This window comes from Pithys albifrons, chromosome 5, assembly GCF_047495875.1.
Source record: "Pithys albifrons albifrons isolate INPA30051 chromosome 5, PitAlb_v1, whole genome shotgun sequence".
In the NCBI taxonomy this organism is placed as follows: Eukaryota; Metazoa; Chordata; class Aves; order Passeriformes; family Thamnophilidae; genus Pithys; species Pithys albifrons.
This window is the reverse complement of record NC_092462.1, coordinates 42,561,440-42,589,068: the sequence shown is the minus strand read 5'-3', so window position 1 is coordinate 42,589,068 and position 27,629 is coordinate 42,561,440. Positions and strand designations below refer to the sequence as shown.

Genomic DNA, 27,629 nt, shown 5'->3' with positions numbered 1-27,629 from the left:
AGGGATTGGTGTCTGTATCAGAAACAATGTGGCCAGAGGGACTGGGGAAGCGATTCTTCTCTTGTACTTCACACTCCTAAGGCCACACCTCAAGTATTGTGTCCAGTTCTGGACTCCTCAATTTAAGGAAGAAGATTGGACATTAGGAGGAATTTCTTCACAGAAAGGGTGTTTACCCATTGGAATGGGCTGCCCAGGGAGGTGGTGGAGTCACTGTCCTTGGGTTAGTTTAAGAAATGGCTGGACGTGGCACTTTGGCGCCATGGTCTTGGTGACAAGGTGGCGTTCAATCATAAGCTGGACTCGGTGATCTCAGAGGCCTATTCCAACCGAATTCTTTCTGTGATTCTGTGGTGAGAGCCGCCTCCCTCTGGAGGCCCCGGTGCCCGGCTCTCTTTCGGCCCGCCCGGCTCCCCGTCGGCCCGCCCGGCTTCCCGTCGGCCCGCCCAGCTCAGGCCCCGCCTCTCGCCGGGGCGGGCGGGGCCGCGCAGGAGTCGCGGGGCGGCGGAGGCGGTGACGGTGTTCGGTGCTGCGCAGATCCCGCCTCCCGTCCTCGCTCTTCTCTGTCTCCTGCCGTGCCTGTGAGTATCTTCCCCGGCTGCCTCTGCGGTTACCACAACAAAGCCGGGGGAAGGCAGGACGAGGGGTAGCCGGCGTTGCTGCCGCTGCGGCTGCCGCTTGCCGGGAGCTGCCGGCGGGGCCTGCGGTGCCTCCTCCCCACGGAGGGTGCCTGGGGGCGGTTGGGGCGGTTGGGAACGACGGTCATATTCCTCCTCCGTCTGCGGCAGTTTTTTTCCTGAAACAAGGTGGGAGACATGTTTTGTTAGTATGTACAGCTACATTTTTTGTTTTCCTTTTAGTTTGCTGTCCTCCCACTCGCGCCCCTGCCCGAGCGATGCGCACGTAGTGTCTGTCCCACGTCGCGACGTGCCCGCTGCCTGCGGGGTTGGCGCTGGCGCTGATCGGCCAGAGTTGGATCGTGCCGCTCCCGAGGCGTGTGTTCCGCCCCGCATCAGCACCTGTCTGCTCGCTGTGGCCCTCGGGGAGGCCGCAAAAGAGGTGGGAGATTCTCTTTTGAGGCACCGGCCCTCGGCAGTGTCTTAGTCGGCGGCTTTGGTGGCGAGTTACAGTGTCGTGCGCGCCACCGTTAAAGTTACCGGACTGGAAGGGTCGCGTTGCGGTGATGCTCAAATTGAATTCAGTGGAGTGTTTTGGTTCGGTTTCATTAGTGGTATTACATGATCATGTCAGTCAGCTGACATGATCACTGTGAACAGCCTGTCTCGAGTGTGTTAAATCATTCCCAGGGTCACATCTCCACACTTTCCTCAGGACGACAGCCCTTTAACTCCCCCTGTCCTGCACAAAGCTGTGTCCTGCACTAACAGTTCCCGAGGTGGGGCTGTAGTTTGGAAAAATAACCAGCCTCTGTGGATTTCTGTGGAAATCACAAAAGAGGTAACTGTGAAACTGCAGCAGAACAGAGTACCGAATTCATGTGAAAGCGACTTAGTGAGATGGTACAACAGAATGCAATATATGTTGTGTTTGTCAAACTGTCTTTTTTCTGGAGTTTTCACAGTACAGTATGGGAATTGGCATTTTAAAGTGTAGTTCAGCATGGCTTGTGGCACAGCATAATTTAAAATCATATAGCCTGGCTGAAGTTTTTCCTTTGCAATTGTGCTAAACAATTTTTCAGGAACTAGTATAATTATAGTATACAGCTACTTGCACTTGTTCATTCTTACTATAAAATATATTTTAAAAAAGTATCTAGTGTTTGCATTTGGATGTGTATATGTTTTAAAATTATGTGATTAAAATTGCTATGCAACATTAATAAAAACACCAGGACAATGATGTGGGATGGAATGAATGTAACAGAAATAGCAGAGCTAAATTTATTTTGTATCCCTGCTTTTGTCTGTGGTGACCTGCTCATTATAGAGCATAGAGTGCATTGTGCACATTTTTGCTTCTAAGAAAAAAGAGTTAATCTTTCTTGGATAGAAAGTGATTGCTGGAGTTGTCAGTGGAGAGAGAGCAAAGTTCTACAAAGTTAAATTCTTCAGAGCAGTTATTTGAAGACTAAAATGAAGTTGTCATTGCTAGAAAATAAGTAAGCATGAGTTTGTGAAATAGCTGGCACTTTAAAATATAGTTGTCAGAGCTTTGGACTTTGCTTTTGAAATGCCTTGAGCTCTCCCATCACTTTTCCCTGTGGTTTTTTGGGTTTTGATTGTTTTGGGGGGGTGTTTTGTTTGTTTGGTTGGTTTTTTGTAGTGCATGTGTTGTTCCTCTGATTTTTCTCAACCTAGATAATACTTGTAATGATTTAGAATAGAAACCAGAGAAAATGATGAGTAATTTGGGGACATTCTATTCCTTTTCTTGGAACTTAAAACTTTTATGACCTACTGGGATTTTTGTTTGGATTTCATGGTTGCCCGTGTTTAAAAGGCCATTCAGAGGGTCCTGTGTTTCTTCATAAGACTTAAATGGGTTCAGAGGACCATCAGGTTTGCAGAGCCTGTTGAGGCTTTGAAAGTGCAATTGACCAATTCCTTTAAAGGCTCAACCCAGGAACACAAAAGAGCACAAAATTGACAGGATGGGTGATGTATGGTTGCCTGTGGCATAGGGACAGAGCATCTACAAGTTTTTTAAAGTCTGCCCTTTTGGATGACATGATATTATACCTGAAGCTTTGATGTAAGAGTCTGATCCTGGGTGAGCCTGGGTATCTTGCTAAATTCATGGGAGATTGGCAAACTGTTACTGTGATGGCTGCACCTTCCTGCTTCCACCTGAGCTGTTTCATAAACCTGTTTCATGCTTTGCTGTCTTGGTGTTACATTTGACCAAGACTGGTGATAGTAATGGTCTAAAACATGACCTATGTTCCTTGGCTAAGTTTTTTCCACCCAACAATTTCAGCTGTTGTTTAAGTCACAATTCAGTGATGAGTATTTGTCATTCTTAGAGTTGCATTGTAATAGCATGTGATGCTGTGAGAGAACCCAAAAACAGGACTCCGAGCCACGTTAATGTGGGATAAGATAAAAAGGTACATTCTTTAATGTCCAGGCTTAGAGCTTTTTAGGAATACATGTTGACATCTCCCTGCCCCCCCTCGAACACTGGTTTCCATGACTTTTATAATATGATCCTTCCAATCATTACTTTACACGTTTCTCAGTCCAGCCCCTTGTTACACCTCCTGAAGATCTGAGTCTGGGGTCAGTGGGACCCCCTGTCTTCATCAGCTCTTCCCTTCCTCTGGCTTTTGGAGTTCTTCTGCTGTTCTTAGACTCAAGGTTGTTGGCTTATGTTTGGTCTTGTTCTGCAGGCCTTTCTGATAGTCTTCAGCTTTTCTGCCTTGAAGAGAGCCTAAACAGCTAAAAGAATTTGAGCTACTGATAAATGGCAGAGGTTAGGATGTATAAACAATGAAGTTGAGCTGCCAGTAATATTAACTTAATTTGATTTTTACTACAGTTACAAGTACTTCTAAAATCTATAAAAATCAATCAAAAACCCCTCGATATCACATGGTAAATACTGGAACTTGAGGAAACCTGTATTATGTTGAATTTAATAGAGCACTATGTTTCAGCATCTTGACTGCTTTTCCTTACTTGGTATCCTGTCATCTGAAGAAACAGACAAGTCACAAAAATATAATGCAAGAGGTTATCTCGAGCGGCTTTTACCTCATTTGCCCCATACAAACATTTTGAGGAAACAAATATATTTAGAATCTTCATAAGTGACATTTCTTGAAGCTGCTCTTTATATATTGATTTAGTGACTGAATTTCTATACTTCCCCCTGCCCATCTGTACCAGACGGTGTTTGTTCCTCCCACTGAAAATTAAGAATTGCATCTTATTTTCAGTGTCTTTGGAGTATGTAATTGTTACATCTGTAAAAGTGCTTTTATATGTTTTAAACTGTCATAATAGGTGCATCTTGTGATGGAGTGCCTTATGAAGGAAATCCTTCCAGAAACTGAGCTCTGTTTGATGTGTGTGGAAGCACATCTATGCAAACTGTTGAAGGAAATGCTAATGATGCCTATTTGTGTAGTTAGGTCACTAAGCATCCTAAAGCCATAACATTAGAAGCATGAAAGCTCCTCTAGTTCAGTGAGTATTTCTGTTGGGGAAGAGAGGTCATCTGTTGTGCCACTTGGTAGAGATGGCCTGATATTCTAAAGTATGCCGTGATTTATCTGCTGCTGGACTCCATCAATAGCTTGTGAAAGGCTGTACTTGCTTCCTTTGTGGTCCTGCCATCTATTTCAGGACTGGCATAGAGGCAAATCCAGAAAAATCCTACAGTACGTGGCATGTGAACAGTGTAGATAGTCAGTTCTTGGATAAAAGTTTCAATGGTCTTGAACTGTATTACAGATTTATTTTTGAGGTCTGGCTTTCCAACAGTAGCAGATGAACATCTGTAGATTCTGAACATTTCTGGGCCATACCTCTACTGTGTGCAGTGAATAAGGCAGAAGCATGGAATGGTCACAACTGGTCTGTTACGAGGTGAGAGTAGGGGGAAAGTTACCATACAGATATTGGGGAAAGAATTGTAGTTTCTCATTTACGTTTGAACTGTGGTGAAAGAGTGGTTTTAAGCCTCTATGTAGTTTGAAATGCCTGACTCACAACAACTGCAACTGCCTTAGTAGGTGCTGAGGAAATCACTTGCAGGTAGTCCCATGACTGATACACCAGCATGATGGCAAATGTAACTCCAGTTTTTACGTGGCAAATATGTTGAAGTTTTGCTTTAATAAGAGAAATTGTTTTCCTTTTTCTTGCATGCAGTTGTGGACTCCTGTGCCAGACTCACTCCCTTTGCTTGTGGATAGTCTGGTTGGATACACGTTGCCCCAAAATTGAAATCTGGATGTTGAGCAGAAATACTCTTCATAGATGTGTGCCAGTATAGCAGGAGTGGGAAAACTAAGCTTCCTTTTACTTTGCTCTTCACCCTCGATACCTGGTAGTACAGTGTGTCCATTTCTGGGATTTTCTTACTTGTTCTATGTTGTTGAAAGACTGTGGCTATGGGTCACTTTTGGGAAAGGTCAGTTCCAGTGACCAATTTCCCCCCAGCATCTCCTGCCTTTTAGTCTCTGAGGTAGCTGGAGGTGAGGCCACTTCCAGGGAGTGAGAAACTGTGTATGGCAGCAGGCCCATGAGACTTTGATGTGGGTGGTGTCACTCACACTTGCAGAGATGGAGGGCCTTTAGAAGGAAATCCTTCTAGAAGCTGCTAATACTTTTATCAACCATCATATGATTCACTGTCTTTATTTTTGATTTTGATGGTAAGCTTCAAAAAGTGTTACCAAAAGGTGCATGGTACATGTTCAAACACAAACCCACATCTAAGTCATTATATATGTTTTGTAAATAAATACAGTGGTCACTAGAATTAGTAGTCAATTGTAAGTATTTGACTGTAAAGAAAGTTTTTTTTGACTTTCAGAGTGTCACTTGTTGATTCTGTATTTTAAAAATCTGTCAACATACCAGAACTCTGTACTTCTCACAGAAATAAAATTGCACTCTGTGTTGTATATAAATGGGTATGTGTGTGGAACCAATTTATTAATTTAGGCATGGTTTATCAGCAAAATTTCTTCTTCTGAATTGTGTCATCTTGGCAAATTCCAACTTTGTTACAGACACTCTAGAGGCATGAGTGGAATAGGATCCAAGAATGCCATCTCTGTTTATTTCCTCTTGTTTGTTCTTTATGAAAATGACAAGAATTAATGAATCTTTAGTTTGTGAAGGATTGTCAGTGAGAGAAACTGACAGACATGGCATGTCTGTTTCCCGTGAAGATGAAGGCTAAAGTCCTTAGGGACATGTGCCAGAAGGAGGGCAAGATGCATTTGGCAGTGACATGACTGGTGATGCTGCTGCTCCTCGGGCATGGCCAGACTACTAAACTGTCTTTCTTCTTTTTTTTTCTATTGTACATGTTTTTGTATAAGAAAATGCATTATCCTTTTAGGATGCTCGTCTAGGAAAGCTTTCAGGAATTCACATGATAGTTGTGCATTGCAGACTGTGCAGGCTGCCTGAAGCCAGGTATCACAAGTGACATGTTGGGTGAAGTCAATAGCCTGGCCAAAGTGCAGGTACAGCAAAGCACACGGAATGGGTAACAAACAGGAAGAACTGGCAGCCATTGTCCAGCAGGAAAGCTATAAGTAGTCACCATCAGGGCAACATGTGGCAGTGGATACCTGTAAGCTCTCCAGAAGGGACATGCAAGGAGGGAGGAGTGATGGTGTGGCCCTCTACATTTAAGGGAGTGTTCTGACTGTAAGAGCTCGAGGATAGTGATGAGAAGGTTGGGCACCTGTGGGTAGGAATGAGAGGTAAGGCTAAGAAGGCTGACATCCTGGTTGGAGTCTGTTACAGACCACCAGTGAGGATGTAGAGGCAGGTGAAATGTTCTGTAAGCAGCAGGGTGATGTTTCATGATCACTGGCCCTTGTTTTTGTGGGAGACTTTAACTTGCTGGATGTTTGCATTCCTGGGTGTTTTACTCCTTTGTTGTGTTGCTCTTTGAAAAGCTCGGTGCTTCGGAGAGTTTCCTTAGTGGTACCAAAATTCAACCTCTGCTTCTATTGCTTAGTAGTGTTTTCAACTTTATACAACCTCTAACCATATTAAGTCTCTTTTTAGTTCTTTGGCTTTATGAATCTTAAAACCACAGGAGATTCCAGGCCACCTGTTTTTAAGGTTTATATTGTACTTTTTCTATTTGGGGTGCACATTTCCAGTTCCTCTGAAACAGGATTATTTGGGAAGTGGCAAGATACCTGAGTAACATAGCTTTTAAAAATTCTGTATTTTGAAGTAATTTTTAGCCAGAACCTTTCTTGAAAATTCCTTTTTTTCATCTTTGTTTGCCATGACAACAAGCTATACGTGGTTTAAGGGAGACCATTTCTCTTGTGAAATACCTGGTTCTCCAGCCTTGTAAAGTTGCTTCCACCGTCTTCATGTTTGGTTTCGAGTCTAAAGAATATTCCATATTTATTAATTGCAGCTAAAAAAAGTTATGTAAAATCTGTTGTAAAGAGTAGGAGGATGATGCTGCTGACGAGATGGGACCCTCAGTCTTTGATACTGGCTAATTTTGTTTGGTTGTGGGGTGTTTGGATTTTTTTGTTTTAACTTTGTATATATGCTAGTAATAAGTGAAAACTTTCATATCCTCCTGCCACATGCATAGGATCGAACACCATATAGTTCTGCAAGAATGACACAATAGGAGCAGATCTGTGGAGCATAATGGTTAGACATAATTTGGCCCCATGGACTGAGTGGTGACTGCTGGTTTAAGTGCACTGGTTTCATGCCTGGAGCACACTTTTAAAGCCTGAATTCATCTGAAAGAATGAGTTTTCTTACTGTATCACAGAGTGTGAGTTGCAGAGGTCTGTCAAGAAAGGCAGGCTCCTTATCCACACTAAAACAGGAACACTGACATATCAAACTTTTATCAAAATTTAACCTACAAAGCCATGGATCTTTTGATGTAAATTGAAATTGCTCCCACTTTTAAGTGCTAAAGCCTGCAGTTTGAACAGCTGTCTCAGCCAAGATGGTGACCACCATATACAAACAAGGTTTTCATATACAAGTCAAACTAATAGTAGCTCATTAGTGGTTTTAGCTTAAAATGGTTCTAGCTTAAAGGAATAAAATAAGACATTTTAAAATAAGACACTTTTGTTTGTAATAGTTAAGACTTTTTAGCCACTAACCATGGCTCATTTGCTTATGAGTAATAGTTTTGAAATTGTGATGAGTTGGCTTAAAGTAAAACTTTTTGGTCTAATATATAAGCTGTGTACAATAAGGTGGCACTAAATTTATTTATTGAACTCATTATGGAATTGTCTGTAGCAACATAACAATTTCAGAATTGTAATTTATTACAGCTAAAAGAGTAAAGAATAAAACTATTATACTAGAAGTGTCCTTGGCTCTGTTTTTGTGCTAATCTTTGGAAATGTTTTCTGATGATTGCAGGTAGCGCTTCGTATTTCCATATGGACCGTTTTGAAGATATATCAGATGGTGAAGTGGATCATGCTTTCTTTGACAGTGATATTGAAGAAGAGAAAAAGAAAACTGAAGAAAATGGGGAATGTATAGAGAAAGAAAGTACAAAGCCAGCTCTTGAAGACACTGATTTGGTTTCTGACTCAAAGGATGCAAAGTGTAAGGAGGAAAGTGAGGAAAAGCAGATAGATTTGCAAAAGGATCAATCCCCAGAAAATAGCACAGATCGTCTTGGAGTTGCTTCATCTCTGTCAGTTTCTCCAGTTGCAGAGAATGAAGGTGCATCTGGAGGAACACCTGCAGCAAACACAGGAACACAGGAGAACTTTCCTGCTGGAATCCCCAAAATAGTTAAAGAAGGTGAAGAAGATTATTATACAGATGAAGAAGATAGTAGTGATGATAGCAAAAACCAGAAGGTTAGACCAAAGTCAACTAAGCAACCAAACAACATAAAAAAGGCTAGCAAAAAATATATTAAAATCAGCTCCTCCTCCTCTTCTTCCTCCTCCTCATCCTCCTCCTCATCATCCTCAAGCTCAGATACAGATTGTTCTGATACAGATTCTGATAGCTGTTTATCAGATTCATCTCATTCTTCCCTAAAGAAGAATGTTTGTAGAAATGCTCTTCTGTCCCCAAAACAAAAATTCAAGTCAGCAATGAAATTAGCAGAAGGAAAACCAAAGCTTGGTGAGGACTTGGAGGAGTCTGAAGACACAGTGACTGATGTAACACCTCTGTCAACTCCAGACATCAGTCCTATCCAGTCTTTTGAACTTGTAGCATCAAATGATAAGAAACTAAAAGTAAAGAGACAGGAAAATGTGAACCAAGAATTATATGGTAATTTTTAGAATTTAAGTACAACACAAAATTTGCAAAACATAGGGAGCTGGGAATTCCAATCTTATATCTGTATTTTTTTCATTAGATCCCGAGTTTGATCGCAGATATAGTCGAAAAGTCTTTCATGATGCCATGGATCTGAATCAGCTTTTGAAAGGTGACGTCTATATTTTCTTTTTACAAAGTATGACATCTGTACATTGTTGGGAACAGTTGAGTTCTAGTAGAAGGGAATGAGGTTTTAATGTGCCACATGCATTTTTAAAACTCGTGGTGCTGATCTAATTCTTTGAATTCTTCTCTATGTAATAGTACTGATTCTACAGCAGAAAAAAGAAGCAAGTGTATGAGCTTGTGTCAGTTTGCATATACCTACAAGTAAGATACACTGATGGGGTGAACCTGAAAAAATTTGATATATAAACAAACTGAATAATAAAACTACGCATGCATTTCAAGGTGTACTGACCATGCCACAATTTACTATCTAAATTAAAATACCAAGCTTTCTGGTGAAATGCTGAATTATCAACCTCCAAAATTGGAAGACAGTCCAAAATTTCAGTACATGATAAATAGTATTCATGTATTTAAACTTCTAGTACCTTTCAGATAATGAAACGGAAGTATTTGAAATTCTTTTTCTGAGCTAATTGTCTGCTTGCTAAAATACCATAGATTGAGTAAAGGTATTTTAACAGAAAAATAGCAGATAATCTTTACTAAAACTTGAGTAGTTGCTCCTGGCCAATAGACTTAATAAACCTTAATAACAAAGTCTAAGAGAGAGCTTGGAATCTCTTCCCCTGCATTCCCTGCTAACCTTCATTGTATGAGGTGAGAATGCACTGTGTTGTCTCATATTTTAAGCTCTACGTGGTGCTTTTGCATTTGGTCTTATGTCCCAGAGTTTTCAGTAGTAAAATCTGTAGAATAAAAGAGGCTTAGCTGAAGAAATCTGCTGATCTCAGGTGAGGAAAGCCTGTTAAGTTTGGATCTGGTAGGTTTCAAACTAGGTTTGCTGTGTTGGAGTGAGCCTGGCATGGCTAGAACTGCGTATGTCCTTTTCTTCACTTTGGACATTGTCAAACTGAGGTTCTAGTGAATAAGGATTCAAAATGCATTGTATACATGATTTAACTCTCCTGTGAGTAAAAAATGAGGATGTTACTTGCATGGAAAGTCTTCTGATTATCAGAAAAGCAGCGCTAGCCATCAGGAAAGGTAGAGCTCGTTCTTATTTCTGGCAGTCCTTGTGCTTCAGCCACTCTTTCATACTAAAAAAGACTTCAACTGGTTGTCAAAACATGATGTCAGAAGAGTTGTTGCTAAGCAGTTGAAGTTATGATGGCCCATATCTTTATTTGTTCCCTGTTAGAAGCTATTTAATTACTGGTGATTATAGAAGGATTCATCTCATCCCTGAAACTAATGGGTGTTACAGCTCAGAGTAGGTGTTCTCAGACACGAATCTCTGTTGGGGGGGAAAGTTTTTCCTGAAAACTGAAAACCAATTCTAAATAACAATAATAAAGACAGAGTAATGAGAAGTAGAATTCATATAGTCTGGCAGCTAATGTTGCTGATTAACATACATATTACTCCCAAGTGCCTCTCTAAATCATCAAGCACAGCATAGCTTAATTAGTTTGGGCATTTTGAAGTTTAAAGGGGGCAGGATTATTAATGGTGGAAAGTAACTAGTCTGGGGAAATAGGAGCTAATCTTATTCTGAGTTATTGCTTCCAGATTTTTTTGTACTTATTAGGAAAAAAAAAGAGCAAATAATTTTCCTCCCACCCTTGAATCTGGATTATCAGAACTACATAAACATGAACATTGCTTGAAGTGAGAACACTGTAAGCCCAGACCTGAGTGCATGAAAGAATATTTAAATAATCGTGATTTGGTTTTAAAGTCTAATATTCTTCCTGTAATCTATACCGATGAAGCATTTTGTTTAAAATTTTTGTCAGATATTCTTGTAATATAGCAGGACCTAAGCATTTACAGCAGTTATACAAGTTTAATTTCCCAATGTCCCCAGAAACTTGCAGAATTTCCATGTGATCTGTTACTGTTTGTTTCTAGGGGGCATGCAGTAATTAATTTTGTACAGTTGTTTGCCTTACCAGTGCGTACATTTGGGAAGACTAGAATCTCTTGTGTTTTAAAAATAATAAAAAATTTCAAGAATGAAGAACGTTCAAAGTGCATGGTGTTCAAAGAACAAGTTTTGGACTAGAACAAGTCTTATTAGGCAGCAAGGTAGTTTATCTTAAAGCAGAATTAGTTTGAAGCATTTAGAAAATGTTGTGGTTATGTGTCTCTGATACATATTTTTGCTGATATTGAAAACTATTCATTTTTAAGTATTTAAAAAAATATGTAGATTAAAAAAATTTATCATGGCGTTACAACTCCTAAAGCTATGCTTGTCCTTGATGGAAGCCAAATTTTCAGTTTTGCTGTTCTGAGGAGGTAAAGTCTCACAGATAACATAATTGTAGCTGTGCTTGCTGTCTCTCTTTAGACAAGTCGCTCAGTTTCTATAGTTCAGAATAGAATTATCTGCTAAAATTGCTGTGTATCTCTATTTGGATTTGTTTGGTATCAACACAGTGGGATTGCCCAAAGTATATATAGTGCTGAAGAATTCAGTACTATGTGTTTTTTTCTCTGTAAAGTGTCTGTGAGAATTAGCCTGTAAATCCATAGCATTAACTATTATTAACTTGAGGAGGTGGTGTGGTGGGGTAAGTAGGGCAATTGGCCACAGCCTGAAGACCAGTTCTATCCTTGAAGCTTGCATTGACCTCTGTGCTGATAAATCCTTTTGCCTCTTCTGTGCCTTAGATTTTTAAAATAGTCAGAGCTCCCTATGTGAAAAGCACTGTGATGTAAAAATCATTATTATGAAAATAAAAGCCCTGTGCTTCTGAGTAAAATCTATTGTAGAAAGTTAAATAGCAGCTTCAACTGAACATGTAGTGATTACTTTCACTTTTTTTTTTTTTTTTGCTGTAATTTGTCACTCAGGAAATAGAAAAAGTTTTTGATAACTGAAACTTGTCCTCTTAGGGATTTGTTATCTGTGTGCTCATTCTTGCTGAGGTAGTATATTTGTAGAATAACTGTTAAGCAATATCTAAAGTAGACGCTGAAATATTTACATGCCCAAAGTGTAGAGTTGAATTCAACATATACAGCTTTTCTACTGAATTTCATTTAGTTTATATTTTCAGAATTTGAACTAAGTCTGTGTATGTATGTGTGTATATGCTTTGTTTTCACAGGTCTAGAAACTCATGTTGAGGTAGAAGAGCAATTATTAGCTTATTCTTATATTTTGAGTTTGAAAACAGATTGAAAATCTGAAAGATTATGAAGAGATCCAGCCTTTCCCAACATCCATGAGAACATGTATAATTATGGGCAAAAAAAAGGTTCAACACCTGCAAAGCATCTGTTGTCTTTCTCATGACATCAAGAGGTAACCAGCAGCCCTACTTAACCATATTTAAATAGGGAAAATTGGAACCTGAAAAGGACATTCTCCATAAAAGTAATACGCACACAGGTAAACCCAGCTGACCAAACCACAGCTAAGGTATTAAGGAAAAGATCCTCTTGAAGTTGGAAACCCCAAATACACTGCTGAAAATCATGCAGCAGGCAAAAAAAGCAGCCCTGACAGGCCCTTTCAGGGGCTTTTATAGCAACACCTTTTGCATGCATATGACTTCAAAGTGATAATCTCCTCTGCTTTATGGTTTCTTTCTCTCCCCAGAGACCTTCAACAAGAGTGAGAACTGTTAGAACTTCTTGCAATAGGGGAGTTAACTTCTCAAAACAGGCAAAAAATAGGTAGTACTGTTCATGGGAAAGAATTTTCTCCCACTCTGGGTTTTTCCTAGGTCTACTTTTCCTAGCAATGAAAACCTTGAGCAAAACTCTTTTTTCCTTCTCGAATGAATCTTCCATGTTTACCCTTCTTTCCCTACATTTCCCTACCCTCCTTTTCTTAAAGAAACACTGCATCATAAATTCTTTAAAATGCCTTTTAAAGAGCTCTGTGGCATGAAATAATGGATGTTCTAAGCAGTATTTGTTTAGAGATACCACAGGAAAATAGTTTAAGATTGAAACTACAAGACTTTGATGAAGAACTGTGATTGATTTAATCCATTTATATTTTTCAAATATGTTATAGGTGTGGTAGTGGAGCAGTAGAAAACAAAACATCAGGCAAGTGTAAACACTGAAGCAATTTATACTGGAATTGCAACAGATACACTGAAACATGCATGATTTAATTTTTAGCCTTAATGCCATTAGGACAGCTGTATCATCCCATCCTAATGCATTTGACTTGAGAATTATAATTTGTATTTTATATAAGGTTTGGCCTTTCTCATTCTGTAAGGTCATTTCAGTGCTTAGAAATTGAAAGAAATAAACAGCTTGTTTATTGCTTAAGAAAGAAAGTCAGGTGTCTCTCCATGGAAACCAGCTGTCACAGAAATCCTGTGAATACCGGGAAATTTTCCTGCTTACCAGTAAATAGAAATACACTGCACACTGTGAAGTTGTTATGCAAATGCTGCTGCTTATTTATCACCTCCCCAAATTTTATTTATGATCTGACTGACAATGGAAGTAAATAGGGGTTTAGGTAAATACTGCCCACTGATAGAGTATGGATATGATAGGTAAATCATATTTAGTTTAGACTCACAAACTCTTTAGAACCTCAAATCATAGCCTTAAAACTGTAGTGTTGGTCTGATGATGTCAGTGGCCACTGCAAAAATAGTCAGGTAAACCATGCCAACCCTTACATACCATGATTAATGAATAGTGTGGATTTTGGTTATTGATGGTGAAGTGTTTCTGATTTTGTAGGCATGTGCTGACCTCTCTTAGGCACCTCCTCTCTCTGCTATGAAAGTGGTAGTGTTGTCAGTGAATGGCAAAGTGCTTCAGTGCATATTACCTAATTTTCTGTCATAGTTAGCGTGTGGAAAATAGGAATATGATGCTATGTAAGCGGTGCTTTGCCAGAACCAGGGTGGACAGATTTTTTCAGCCAGGTAACTTTGGAAGTCATGGCAAGAATTACTGCTGATTTGAGGTTTGGCAGTCAGAAGTCTTCTTTCTGAACCATGGAAAGAGTGTCACCTCTGTTTCAGACAGACCTCCAGAAGTTTCTACTCACTGCTCTAGATTGTTTCTGTGATATATTTGAACATCATTTAAGGAGTAGGGATGTCCTGGACGTCCCCTGCCTTCTGCTTGTTTTGTTAGGAACAGACATTTATGCTGTAGTGTTAGTGATACTCTTTCAGTAAAATGACACAGTATGCATTTTTTCTATCAGTAGTCTTTTTTTCTACTAAACTTTTATACTGTCCTGTCACACAATTCCTAAGAAAATCAATGTTGCATTTGTGTGGTTTAGAAAAGATCACCTATAGAAAGGCTTCAGTAAGTTATGGTTTGCGTTGGAGTAGTGTTTGCAGCTTAATTTCTTCCTTAATATAGATCTTAACTAAGTAAAACACAACTCTAGTTTATTATTTTACCAACCTGACAACCAGCAAACTAACTACTTTTACTGTGTTACCTGATCTAGTGCCTTGGTGTATTGCAGCACTGTTGCTGCAAAGAACTAGTTGTGAATTTTCAAATGAACATTCTGGGTCATACAGAAGGCTGAAAATGAAAAGATCGTTTGAGGAGCTGAAGAAACAAGTGAGGAACTGGAGAGTTTTAGATTGATCTTTTCACTCCATTCACCTGAGAAAAACTTGCTGCTATATGTGTAGTATTGGGTCTGACCTGGTGGAAAATGAGTGAGTCTTCTGTAATTGAATAGTGTATCACTGGATTACTTGGTTTTGGCAGTCCTCTGCTCAGGATTCACTGAATAACTCCACAGCAGAACCTTTGTGGTTAATTCTTTCACTGTATTAATATATTGCCTTTGAGTTGTGATAAATTCAGTATTACGACTGTTAGCAAGCACGTGAGAGTTGTCAGAAAGCTGCTGGCAGTAGTAAAGTCAGTTTCTACACTAAAAATAAATAATAATGAGGCTAAGAATGAACAGCATACTGAAGAAAGTGGGCTGGAGTCCTTTTCTCCCTGACACAAGTTTGAAAGTCTATCTTTGTGGTCAGGTGATAAGAGGTGTGGATGAGATGCTGAAGAAGCGAAATACATTGAAAAGACTTAGGAGAGGCTAAGGAAAAGAAGAGATGAATGAAAAAGAAAAGTCTGTTTGTTGGGAGGGTCAGTGTGACTAGAAGGTGAGAGTAAAGCTAGTAAAATTTTGTCAGGCTTTATTCACATATATAGAAGTAGTATCCTGTAGAGCAGTGCGTAGATACCAGTCCCACTAGTTGCCTGAGAGCTTCTTCCTGGTAAAATGCTGTGGTATTTACTGGTGCAGACCCCCACCCCCTGGAGATCTGAGTGACAAAGTAACACACTTGTTGTTGAGACCTCTGTGTAGCAATTGCTGCAGGGTACCTTGAACCATTGTTTCTAAAAGCATTTACTGACGAGCACTGGGGGGAAAGGTTTGTTCCATGTTCCTGCTCTGGTTTTATTTTTTCATCACGCCTAACGGGTTTATTCAGCAAAGTGAGCAAGTCAGAAAATAAATAATTACCTTGAAGCATTTTTAATCTCTTCACTGGTTATAGGTCATAGCTGCATCATAGGCATATAGAGTCTCTGCCAAAGTATAGCCTGCTTATATCTTGTAAGAGAATTACAAGTCACATACCACTGAAGGCATGAAACCTGTATTTCTAATTGAAAATGTCTTCATGCAGAATACCATTGCTTTAAATTGAATTTGACTAGTTCGTGCTTTTCACAGAAACTAAAGAGTTGCTGTAAATTTGCACTGACAGTTATTCAGAAGTGTAAATGTCTCTTTTAAGCAACTTCATCACCAATAGCATCAGTGCCACAAAGCTAGGTCAAGACTTGAGTTCAGCAGCTGTTCTTTGCCACAACCTGATTTCCATTCTTGCATATGAAGTTCAGTCTTCTTTAACCTGTGAGATGCTATGGACATAAGGCAAAAAGTAAAATTACCTTTCATAGCTCTATAATAATACAGTTATCCATTATGTAACGTGTAACATTATTGAGATGGTCATTCACATTACTTTTTTCCATTTGTGTTCTGCAGTGCTGGTTTTGCATGTTCCCATAAAGACATACTTAATCATTTTCTACTGAGAGGTATGCTGCAGCTTGGTGTTGTCATGTGAATTGTATGGCCCTAGCTATTTTCTTTGCATTTCTTTTTGTCCCTTTTAGGCTTATCCAGGTGGGTCTCGTTCCAGGTCTGTTTCCTCCAATGGTGTTGATGACTGTACTAATTTTCCCTTGGGATTAATTTACTAAACTGTAAAGATGTTTTTCAAGGCATTAATATTTTATTAACCTGTTGGTTGGCACACTTGGTCTATGCTAGTATGCATCATGTCTTGGTTTTGAGGTGATTTGCATCTTGTCTTGACAAATGAAAGCAGTATTTGCTAATGTGGGCACCCTCATAGTTAGATCTGCCTAGGGGCAGTTCTTGCCTATATTCACTAGCATACTGATGGAGCAAGCTTACTAATTTCCAGAGGGATGTTGAAATTCATCAAGTGTTTGGATTTTGCTTTCTGGGTACTGTTCCTAAATTTCTCAAAGACAGTAGTAATGCTTACATGCATCAATTCTGAAATAAACTCAGTTGAGGCACTGCAAGAAAAATTTCATTTTGTTTTGAAGTAAGAAAACACTCATGATTCTTTGAGGTTTTAAAGCCAATAGATTTCTAATGTGTAAGTGTTTGCTGAGGAAATACTATTGCATGCCTGGTAGTTTTTTTTCTTTCTGCTTTTGATGCTTATTTTGCTTGTCTGGGGCTTTAAGGAGTAAGAGTGAGGGATGTCTTCTGGAGGCACTGTGACATTGAAGGAGTGTGGGGAATGGCTTGAGTAAGGCTTCCTTGCCTGTGTCTCAGCTCCAAAAATCTGTTTAATCTAATATGGTACTGCCATTCCTGTACCAAAGATAATGCAGTGGTTTGATGAGGTAATACATGACAACAAAGCACCTAACGGAGTTGCCAGAAGATGTACTGCAGAGCTTGAGAAAGCAAAGGCTCAGAAATAGGTCAACAGCAAAACTAGTGGAACTATAATAAATATAGCTGGCTCTGGCTAAGAGTGAAGTTCTTGAGTTGTCTTACCTTGCAATTGCTGTGTATTTTTAAATGTCCATTCTTCATCTTGAAACCTTATATCATAGTTTGATTATTGTTTGTTTGCTGTTTTAAATTGCCAGGCCCCAGTAATTTTTCTTGTTATATGTGCTCACTCATTTCCATACATTAAATTTAATATTTGTCACTCCCTTTACATCTTCTGCACCAGCATGATGTAGGATTGCTTCAGGAGCAAAGGATAAACAAAATCCCTTCAGTGCGCTTTGTATCTCTTAGTTTTCTGTCTGCGACATTATTTCTATTCTGCCTCTTATCTGAGAGAGATTCTTTAGATGAACATCAGAGTCAAGTTGAAATCTTTCTCTATGTGCCAATATCCAAATACTAATTTATGGTTTAATTCTTTATTCTGTAATTTATTTCTAGTACCGGCTTCCTGAGGCTGTGTTTTCTCTAATCTGCATATTTATTTCACTATTTCCTATTTTAAAGCTTTTTTACAGCTGGAGAAAAAAGAACACAAACTAACCATCAATCAGCCATCTAAAGGAATAAGAAAAAATTATTCTTTCACAAATGAAGAAGTAAGACAGATTGATCGGGAAAATCAAAGGTTGCTCAAAGAACTGTCCAGACAGGCTGCAAAGCCAAGAAGTACCTCATTGAAGAAGACATCTGTACCTCCTCCTAGATTGTACCACAGTGCCCTCAACAGGCAAAAAGAGCAGCAAAGAATTGAAAGAGAAAACCTGGTAAGGTTTGAGTATGGATGTGGATCAGTAAATGGGGAAGGACTATCTCTTGTCAGATGAGCTATTGCTAAATATTTGGAAAATTGATGAGACAGTACTTGGACCTTCACTGCAGTAAGTCTTCAAGTCATTTCCGTTGCTGTTCTGTTTGCATCATTGTTCATATGGATACGTTTGGGTTTTTGTGGGGGAGGTGTGTGCTGTGATGCTTTTTCTGATGAAAATAGATTTTAGTTTGTGAGTTTGCTCTACTTTGATATCATTTAATTTAAGAGGAATAACCATTTTGTTAACACACTCAAAACTGTGGATAGCAGTCTCTGTTCATCCTGCTTCATGCATCACTACTAGTCTCTCAAGAACAGGCTTGCAGAAGATAAAACAATCAATATGATAGCATCAAACCCATTGTATTTTTGTCTTGGTTTGAGGGGAAAAACCAAAATGTTTACCCACAAGCAGGGGAGGGGGCCTTCTCCACAATAATCACGCCACTCTTTATCAAATTTAAGAACTTTTAGTACAAGAAGGATAACTGTTCTTAACTGATATATATATATATATATGTATATATTAGGTATAGGTGTAACTATAAACAGACTACAGCAAACCACTTACCCAACACCACGGAGGAAAAAAACAAAACAAAACAACAACCCCCACAAACAACAATCCCCACAACAAGTTTCCTTCGGGAGAAGAGTTATACTTATGGCAGTATCAGTGTCACAGCCTGGCTGGCAGCAGGGTGAGTTCCCAGATGAACTCTGTGTCTCTTGTCCCAAATGAAGAAAAAGAAAGCTGAAAGTGGGGAACCACCACGTGTCCTGGAAAGCAGCTGCACACCTCTCTCTCCCGGGTCACTGCCCCAGCCGGGGCAGGCAGGCCGTGACGGTGCAGGCAATGGTGAGACTGGAGCAGAGGCCGGGATCCCAGATTCAGGAACCAGGAGAAACAGCTGTGGCGAGGAGAAAAGCAGCGTCTCAGCAAGAAGCCCCAGCAGTAGCCAGCAGAGCAGCTTCCCTCCTCGGCAGTACACACAACGCTCCTGCGTTCTGCCGAGCTAAGAATGGAAAAATGTCCCCAAAAAACAAAGAGACAACCTGCCCCCACCTAAGCGATCAGCAGTTAACTATTTCTTTTTGTTAACTGCTGGCATGGGCAGTTAGTGGCAGGGAAGAGAATTTACATAATAATCCCAAACTACAACAATTTTAAATACAGAGGCTATAAAGTCAATGTCAGTCTTAGGGTTTGATTTGTTTTGTAGGTATCTGTCTCTGGGTATTTGAAGTGCTCTGCTTGTCACAGGGTTTGTGATGACAATCACAATAGCTTACTTTAGTGGAAAACAAAAATTCAAACTCATGTTTGATACTGGCAGAGCACTGAAATAACAAAAGTAACACTGGTTTGAATAAGATTCAAGCAGTGATTGAATTGTAATACATACATTTTCATATCTCCTATTTATTTATCAGTGTGTTTGAAAAGAGATAAAATATAATTAAAATAATTGTAAAATGTGTACTGGAAATAATTTTTTACTTTTTTCCCTTCTGTGTAAGTGTAGGTTGCAATTTCCTTTTATGTACACATGGAGATACAGATTCAACATGGAGAAAATCTGATTGTCCTATTCAGGAAAATCTATTAGGTTTTAATTTTTCCAGCTTTCAGACATCTGGATCGTTAAAACTTTTCAAAGTAGGAAACTTTCTCCCTAGCTCCACTAAACTGCAGTTGACATTATAGTTCTGTGATATTTTGATCCAGGCTTTTTCCTGGTAACCAGATGTAACAAGGGAAGGGCTTGTCTCCTAGATATTCCTCACCCATTACCAGGAAAAAGCCTGGACCAAACTATCACAACTTCACATTATTATAGTTCACAGTCTGAAAGAATTTAGCACAAGAATTTGTTGCAGATGTGGGATACTTCTCAGTGGCTGGGAAAGAAATGTTTTTAGGCTTTGGTGTGTTTCAGTTGGTAGGAGGGCTTTTTTCCTGTGTTAGGGATGGTAGAGCTGTTTATTTAAAACGTTGAAAACAGGATTTTCTCTAACATATGACCCTTGATAATAGGGGTGTATATATTGTTCCCATAGACTCTGTTAGAAAGAGCTATGATGGAGCAAAAAGATGCATTGCACTGAAGAACAGTAGTTATGAAGTACTGATTAGCAATTCATGGAAAAAAGACAATTATTAAAATAGATACTGCTAAAATTAATGCCAGAATTTTCTACTTGCTGCTTTTGACTGTGCTTTCACAAGTGGAATCTGCTCTTGTTGCTAGCAAGACCAGAGTGCCATGCTTGCCAATAGAGGATGCTGCTGATTCAGAAAACAATCCACTTCTGTGTTTGAAGATCTCAACCCCATCTCTTCGTCAGTGGAAAGGGACTAAAGTGTGACTGATGTGTTATTTTTTTTCCATGTCTGCATATAGTGTGTCTATGTGTATTTATATATTAATCATATAAAAAAGATACTCAGCTTCATGGACTGGACACTATACCCCACTGAAAAATTAAATGGTTTATTGTGTCAAAACTGGCATGTACAAGTAAGTGCTTGGGGACCTTGAAATACAGATTTGCAGCCATCACACCATTCGTCAGTCACTTCATTGGAATTTAGAAGTAATTTGTATCTCTGTATTGTTTTGTGTTGGGGAATTGTAATAATTTTTATTAATTCTGGCCAGGATTTAGGTGTTAGATGACCTTAGTGAGCTAAGCTGCTGTGTTCAGGCAGGTTCCTAGGAAACAAGTGACCTTTTCAGTTTACACTGGAATTTCAGTCGAATATCTCATCATCTCTGGTACAGCACTTCTCAAACTTTAGCTTAAGGAAGATAAGGGTGTTGTTTTTTGTGGATATTTGGTCTTTCTATGCATCCCTGTGCATTCTTCCTGCACCATGGGTTTATGACTCACTGCACATAACATTGCATATTCTTCATTCCCCCACCTCATATTCCCACAAAACGAACCCTAAGCCCCAACAGATCCAACTCTGATCTCAGTTCCAGTATGGTCACCCTTCTGCTCAAAGAAAACAAATCCCTTATTGTGTTTCTCTGTAAGGGCAGTCTGTCTCTTTTCACCTGTGTGGTTCCCCAAGTCCTCTGTGCTGCAGATTCATTAATGCTTTTCCCCACCACTTACTCTAGTCAGTGGCCTATACCAGCACGAAGATCCTTCAGGGAGGCTGTGTCCCTTCTCATGCAGTCTGAGCTGGCTTCGTCCTGGAAATCCTGAACCTCCTTTAGAAATACATTTATTGCACTGCTGTGAGTGTAAATGAGGGTGTATTCTTTGACTCCCATTGATTTAATGGTGCAGATGTGCTGTGGGGGCAAGGGAGGGCAGTGCTTCTGGCCATCCCCCTGCCTGACTGCTGTCACATACAAAGAATATACCTTCAACCCTGTGCTGCACAGCGCCTGTCCTGCCATCTGTGTCATGCTACAAACAGAGATATCTTCTAGGCCTGGAAAGAAATAGGAGGGGGAAGGAACTGGTCCATCAGGGTTGCACCTGGGCACCTTATACTTTCCTTCCTAAAAGTATTCCTCACTGCTTTTGCTCTGCCTTCCCTTTGTCCTGTCCCTAGGGACCACCACCCCTGGAGTCAGAGAGTATCAGCAGGCCTTGAATGCTGTACACTTTCCTTTGTTCGGTTGCTCGGCCTTTACAGGTCTCAGTCGGAGAAGAAAGCTGCAGAGAATGGAGTTGTGAAAGAAGGTAGTCTGTGTGGTCTTAGGAACTCAGAAATACTCAGGTTGGGTTGGTGGCCCCTCAGAAACACGGGCACACAGGGTTTTACATGATACTTTCACTTACTAGGTTCAAAGGTTGTATGCCAAGACTAAACACAAAATATTGGTAGTTTCTGAGATTACAAAGTGCAATGCAAAAAAAAGTTTCTACAGCCCCTCTCATCAGGGGAAGCTGTCAGGATGTGGGATTGGCACTGCAGTACAAATACATTATAGTTCTGTGATGATAGTATTAAGGCTATAAGGATCTTCCTGGTCACATTTTTTGTGGTCTTTGGATTCCTGACCCAGACTTAAGATTCCTGAACACTGCTATGATAATTATAATAAAGACTGACTAATTGGCATGTTTAAGGAGCGTTTTGATTATTTTGCAAAGCACTTGTTTTTGTGGGATCTTTTTTCTGTACTCTTAGCCTACTTTCCTTGTGGAGATGCCAGCCATACAATAGCTGTTCAGTTAAAAAGACTCTTCTGTAGTTTGAAGAGTTTTGGACATTTAGAGTTTGTCAAATTAGAGCTAGTTAATGCAACTGGCAATTAAAGAAAATTGCAAGTAATTGTAGTGATAATAACAGAAAACAGTTCTTGAGTGCAGTTATCTCTTTCCCCCTCCCCCTCCAGGACTCTGCAAAGGGACAGTGTGGTCACTAACATAAGTGACATTAGAGGAGGCATAATATAAATAAATTTGAACAGCTGTCAAGGCACTCTAGTCAGCTGGGTAGGATTCAGAGGAGCTGAAACTGAAGCCTTCATGCTTTTAAAAAGCAAAGTAAACCAAGAAAAAGTAACAATTTTTACCTTCTCTCTGAACTCAGTTTAAGAGTGCTACATTTTCAGTAATTTTTTTCTTTCCTTTTTCAACACTGCTCCAGAGAAGTCTGTACTGATTATTTTATATTTCACAGAATCACAGAATGTGCTAAGTTGGAAAGGACCCACAAAGATCAAGTCCAGCTCCCGCACAGAACATCCCCAAGAGTCACACCATGTGCCTGCGAGCATTATCCAAAGATTTTCCTTTTTCTGACAGAGAGCATCAGAATTACCGTCAGTGCTCTCCTGAAGTGTCCAAAATTGAACTAACAGATTTTATTTTGGCCTACTATATAGCAGCAATTTTTAAATTTTGTTGGATTTCTTTGTTCTCTGCATTTTAGCAATCTGATATTTCCTTCCATCATTGACGAAATGCATTTTAGTGCCTTTACAGATACTTACCTATGTCCAGATGCCTAGATTTGTAAAGGAGTATCCCATTTCTAGAAGGTAACCATGCTGGAACACCCACTGTGATTTTTTTTTTCTTGTTGTAATATTCTACTTTTACTGTAAACTCAGTATTATAGTAAAAGAAGAGGGAAATAGAGGCTGAGGAAGTCTTTTGCCAAGCTGGTAGGTCATCAATGATATGATACTGTATGTGTATTGAGCTTGAATGAAGAGCTCTGAGGAGCTACAGTGTGATTTAGAGCAACTAATAACATTCCTGCCATTAATGTCTGTTAGTAATTCTTTTTATTCCTTAAAATTTGATTTGGAACATATTTTGTTCTAAATATCTCGATAATGTTCTGTGGTCAGATTCTTTGGTCATTGAGATCAGTGATGAAATTTCTACTTATTTTACTGATGCATGGTTAAGGCTCCAGAGATTTAGTACTTCAAAAGAACAAGGAAAGTGGCAGCTGTCTTCAGACTGTTTCTCAAAAGGAGAACATAATGAAAGAATTAGTACATTTATATGTATAACTGAAAAAGAACATTTTTTCAAGGTTCTTGTACCGTTGCACAAAGTAGTTCCTCAGTTAAGAACCACAAGATTGTAGGGGTGATAATAAAAATGTAAGAATTGGATTAGTTCTGGGTTACAGATTTAGTAGGTCAGGACTGCCATTTCAGTGTGTTGATGCGTTCATGTCTGTGCAGCAGGCTGTTCTCCAAACGGTGAAATTCACGACTGCAAATAGCGCCTAAGTTTAGCGCCTTGGTACAACCTGCAGCAGAGGGCAAGGGAATCACAGAAACTATTCTCCCATTCTCTGGAAGAGCTTTCCTTTGGACACTTCTGCACCACAGCATCTATATCTGCGCTTTCCAGAGCTCAGGGCTACGACAGGTCCAGTTCAAAAAGTAATACTTTAGTACTGAGAGGTAATTTTTTTTGCTTTAGTAATAGGGACTTGATACTTGTCAAAATACAAGCATAAAGGCAAAAGCAGTCAACTGTATTTAAATTAGAATAAAGCAGGCATATATATATATATATATATATAAAAAATATATATATATTTTGTGTGTTCAGAATCAAGCTTGAAATTACTGCAGTGTTAAGGTATGCAAATTAATTCTATAACACTGTTACGGTCGAGTACAAACCTGAAATGTGCTTGACTCATTGAAAAGTCACTTCTACAATTTACCTGATCCTTTTGTGATGGAACTGAATATATTGAGAACTTCTGTTTTTAATACTGAAGGTAAATGAGTGATCTCTGCAACTCTAGATGTATATAACTGTATTAGGAGATGCAGATTAAGTTGTTAGTAAAACGTTGGATGCAACATTTAGAGGCAAGTCTACCATTTCGTATTCTGTAACTGTCTTTAGTGAAGAGCTATTTCTAGCTGAAGTCCTTCCTTTGACTTTTGCTTACTTAGGTATTTCCACTTGACTATGAACTGGCTGGCACTTGATGCAAGCACTTGTGACATGTTATGTCTGAGCCAAAATCACTTGTCCTTTCTCTCTTGTGCACTCTGTGCAGGTTTCTAGTGCCCATGGGTAAACTACCAAGAGTTTGTAGATTCCTGTTACAGTTAGACAATGACAACTGACATCCTGTGAATCCTGTACTATTTCCTGAGTCACTTCTTTTTATTCTTATTAAAAAGAAAATCAGTATGTGATTGGGGGTGCAGTTTAATGGTGATACAGACAGCTTCTTGACTTCTACCATATAGGTATGCACCTAGAAAATACATCCTATTAACAGAGATATTTTTAGTACTTTGGAGACTTTCGAAGCACAGTTTGCATTGTCTCTGATTCATAGGATGCATGTCAGAACCTTGACCAGCATTGCCAAGTGTTTGTAGGCCATCAGATGAATTGAAATTAGTTAGTAGAGGAAGTATATAGATCCATCTTGTTTATTCTTTCTTGATATTTTTCTTCCATGTTAAGGCTTTCCTGAAAAGACTGGAAGCAGTGCAACCAACAGCTGGTATGAGGCGTTCTGAACAACTGAGGGACTATCAGCGCCAGATGAGTTACCTGAGTTCTTCACCTTCTGTAAGAAGGGGTAAATCTCCTTTCACCCAGCTTAGTCCTCCAAGTAAGTACGTTGAAGTGTCAGATTATTGCATTTCTGGGCATGTGTTTGTCTTTTTATAATGCAGAATTATGAAGCACTTACTGTTAAGAACAGCAAATATATTCCTTTCTCTGTCATCTTTTGATCACACAGAAATCATTAAAGTGATTTTTTTTAATAAAACCAAAAGTGTGATGACTATATACATTGGGGTTATGCCACGTAAATTTCTAGTAAGTGACCTCGCCAATCATCTTTTTCAAGAAGTAAAAAATCCTTGTTGTAAAGTGTTCCGTATTTTGTCAATACCCTTTATTGAAAGGAGAAGGGAGAAAACCATCCAACCAAAAACCCCACAGAAACCTCAACAAAAGTTCAAATTCTCAATCAGAAAATGTAGATCTACTGATAGTAGCCTTGTTTTTTTCAGAAATTGTGTGTGTAAGATTTGGAAGTAGATAATGTGTCCCTATAGAGCCGTATATGTTGGATTAAAGAACCAGAGGCATGAATTCTTTGTCCTGGTCATGTACAATCAACTTGTAACCTTTTGGGTTTGTATTCAATTTACTATTTGTTTGGGGGTTTTGTCTGTAAACTCTGGTAATGACCATTGTAGTACTAACATAGCATTAAGTGCTAAGCTCAAGCATTCTCTGTTTATGTGTGTGTGTTAACAGGAGGAACTTCAAGATCATCCACAGTACAAAGTACGCCGAGCCAGAGGAATGAAAAGCCCGTGTCTGATTCAGCCACTATGGTATTACAGAGACCTAAACCCACTAATGTCCATGCTGCTTGGTTATAAGTGTGTTCTTTGCCTCACATTCTGATACGATCCTCAGACTTCTGGTTTTAGTGCTTACGTAAATCCTGTGTGCAAAAGTATTTTCTGCATTGTTCAATGAGTACAATGCATTGCAGTTAATATAATTGCTTATAAAATGGTTTTAAGTGAACACTTTACCTTCAGTCAGTGTTTTCCATGACAGAATAACTTAGGAAAGAGAAGGAGGTATCTAAACGGACAAGTTAAATAGAAATTTAAGTATTATTTTATTTTCAGAAGTGGAATTTGTATCCATAACATGGAAGGACAGAATTGCTGCACTATAGGTGCAAAATGTAAATAAAATCTTTTAAATGTTATTAATATTTTCAAATACTGCATTAAACTCATTAGCATCTACTTCATTCCTGGATTGTCCTTACCTTTCATCCCAGCTTTATGTAAGCCTCCTGAAATTTGTCGGTAATGTTCTTGTGACTGAAAGAATCTAACAGCAGCATGAAGGGTGAGAAGCAGATAGTGTATTCCTGCATGGTGAGCTAGAACACTGAGGCTGTAGAAGATGTTTTGCCGCTCTTAAACGTTCAACATCTGGAGTATGTTTTGTATGGGAGGCTGTGTCTCTTCCAGAATTAAGAGCATTTGGGAAGTTGTACTGGATTTTGGAAGATGTATTGGGACATTTGTGTAGGAAAGAAGCATCTGGTATTATTTGAACAAGAGTCAAGATGAAGTGAACATCAGTTTTGGATTCAGTGTAAACAAGAATAAGTTCTAGTTACTTCTCAACCTAGAGAATATTAAGCAAGGAAAATATTTCATGACCCTGCTTTTGCAGACATTTACTCTTCTCAGTGGGGAGATGTAAACTTGAGCTGCAGGAAACATCTTGAATATTTGATTTTGAAAGTGACTACTAACCAGGATTTATTAATTTAAAAAAAGGAGAAAGAAGTCTTGATATGCTTCTTAACCTTGTTTTTAAATGTCTTGTTCATACCAAACATTTCTAGTACTGTCAGATAACCTCCAGTAGCAACATCCATTTATAAATGGAGTAAAATTTAATGGAATCAGTAATCACAAATAGTAGGTGGTGTGGTTTATTTCTACACACAAAGGCAAACTTTCAGTGAGCTTGTTTTGTAGGAATGTGGCCTTATAAAGAGCATTAATTGTAATGCCACTGTCTGTGGATATTGCTGAAACCTTGCTTGCTTTCCCAGCTTCTTTGCAGGAGAGATACAAGAAATCTCCGTATTCTGAATAAATCACAAAAAGCTGTATTCAGTAATGCTGGGTCTCAGCCCTATGACAAGAAAAGTTTATTATTTTTCGCTAGTGCTTGCATGAGGGCTTAGGCTTTCAGGTATTCTGCATTGTAACACACATTTTACTTGGTCCTGTGTGATAGTTTGGCAGATAGTTTGGCATAGTTTGCTGCACTTGGTGACCTGCAGATCAAATTTAGCTGTTTGACTATATTTGAACTTTTAACTTTAAGCAGCATTGTGGCAAACGGATTTGTATTGCAATTATTCTTCATGGATAGGAACTGTAAGGAATTTTTTGTACAGTCCTGCTGTATTTATTTTTATTATTGTGTTAATTAAAATTACTATTTAAAGATTTTTGCCCTTGAATCTGAATATCAGTCACAGTTTAAATACTTCTCAATGTTCATATTTTGGATTACCGTTAATTGCTTCATCTTATTTAACTTTGGTATGAAAGACTGTCAATTTTGTATGTCATTTGTAAATCATAAGAAATAAAATCTTTAA

General features: G+C 39.0%; 1 protein-coding gene across 3 annotated transcripts; it reads left to right on the top strand.

The window, feature by feature from the left end:
* Positions 1-475: 475 nt before the first annotated feature.
* Positions 476-27,629, top strand: CFAP97 (cilia and flagella associated protein 97). 3 transcript variants are annotated; one of them, XM_071556322.1, is made up of 7 exons: positions 476-581; positions 861-1,059; positions 8,076-8,468; positions 9,043-9,114; positions 17,689-17,948; positions 24,926-25,076; positions 25,736-27,629. In XM_071556322.1, exons 3-7 carry the CDS (start codon positions 8,096-8,098, stop codon positions 25,861-25,863), a joined length of 984 nt encoding a protein of 327 aa, XP_071412423.1. In that variant the 5' UTR covers positions 476-581; positions 861-1,059; positions 8,076-8,095; the 3' UTR covers positions 25,864-27,629. The 3 variants fall into 3 exon arrangements, with proteins under 3 accessions (XP_071412423.1, XP_071412421.1, XP_071412422.1); XM_071556320.1 differs by having other exon boundaries at positions 8,076-8,954; XM_071556321.1 differs by lacking the exon at positions 861-1,059 and having other exon boundaries at positions 8,076-8,954.

Excerpts from the sequence above, each read along its gene's own strand:
- CFAP97 (XM_071556321.1), top strand. The coding sequence starts at position 8,096 with ATGGACCGTTTTGAAGATATATCAGATGGTGAAGTGGATCATGCTTTC. Across the intron at positions 8,955-9,042 it reads TGTGAACCAAGAATTATATG|ATCCCGAGTTTGATCGCAGA; the intron begins GTAATTTTTAGA and ends TTTTTTCATTAG. Across the intron at positions 25,077-25,735 it reads CACCCAGCTTAGTCCTCCAA|GAGGAACTTCAAGATCATCC; the intron begins GTAAGTACGTTG and ends GTGTGTTAACAG.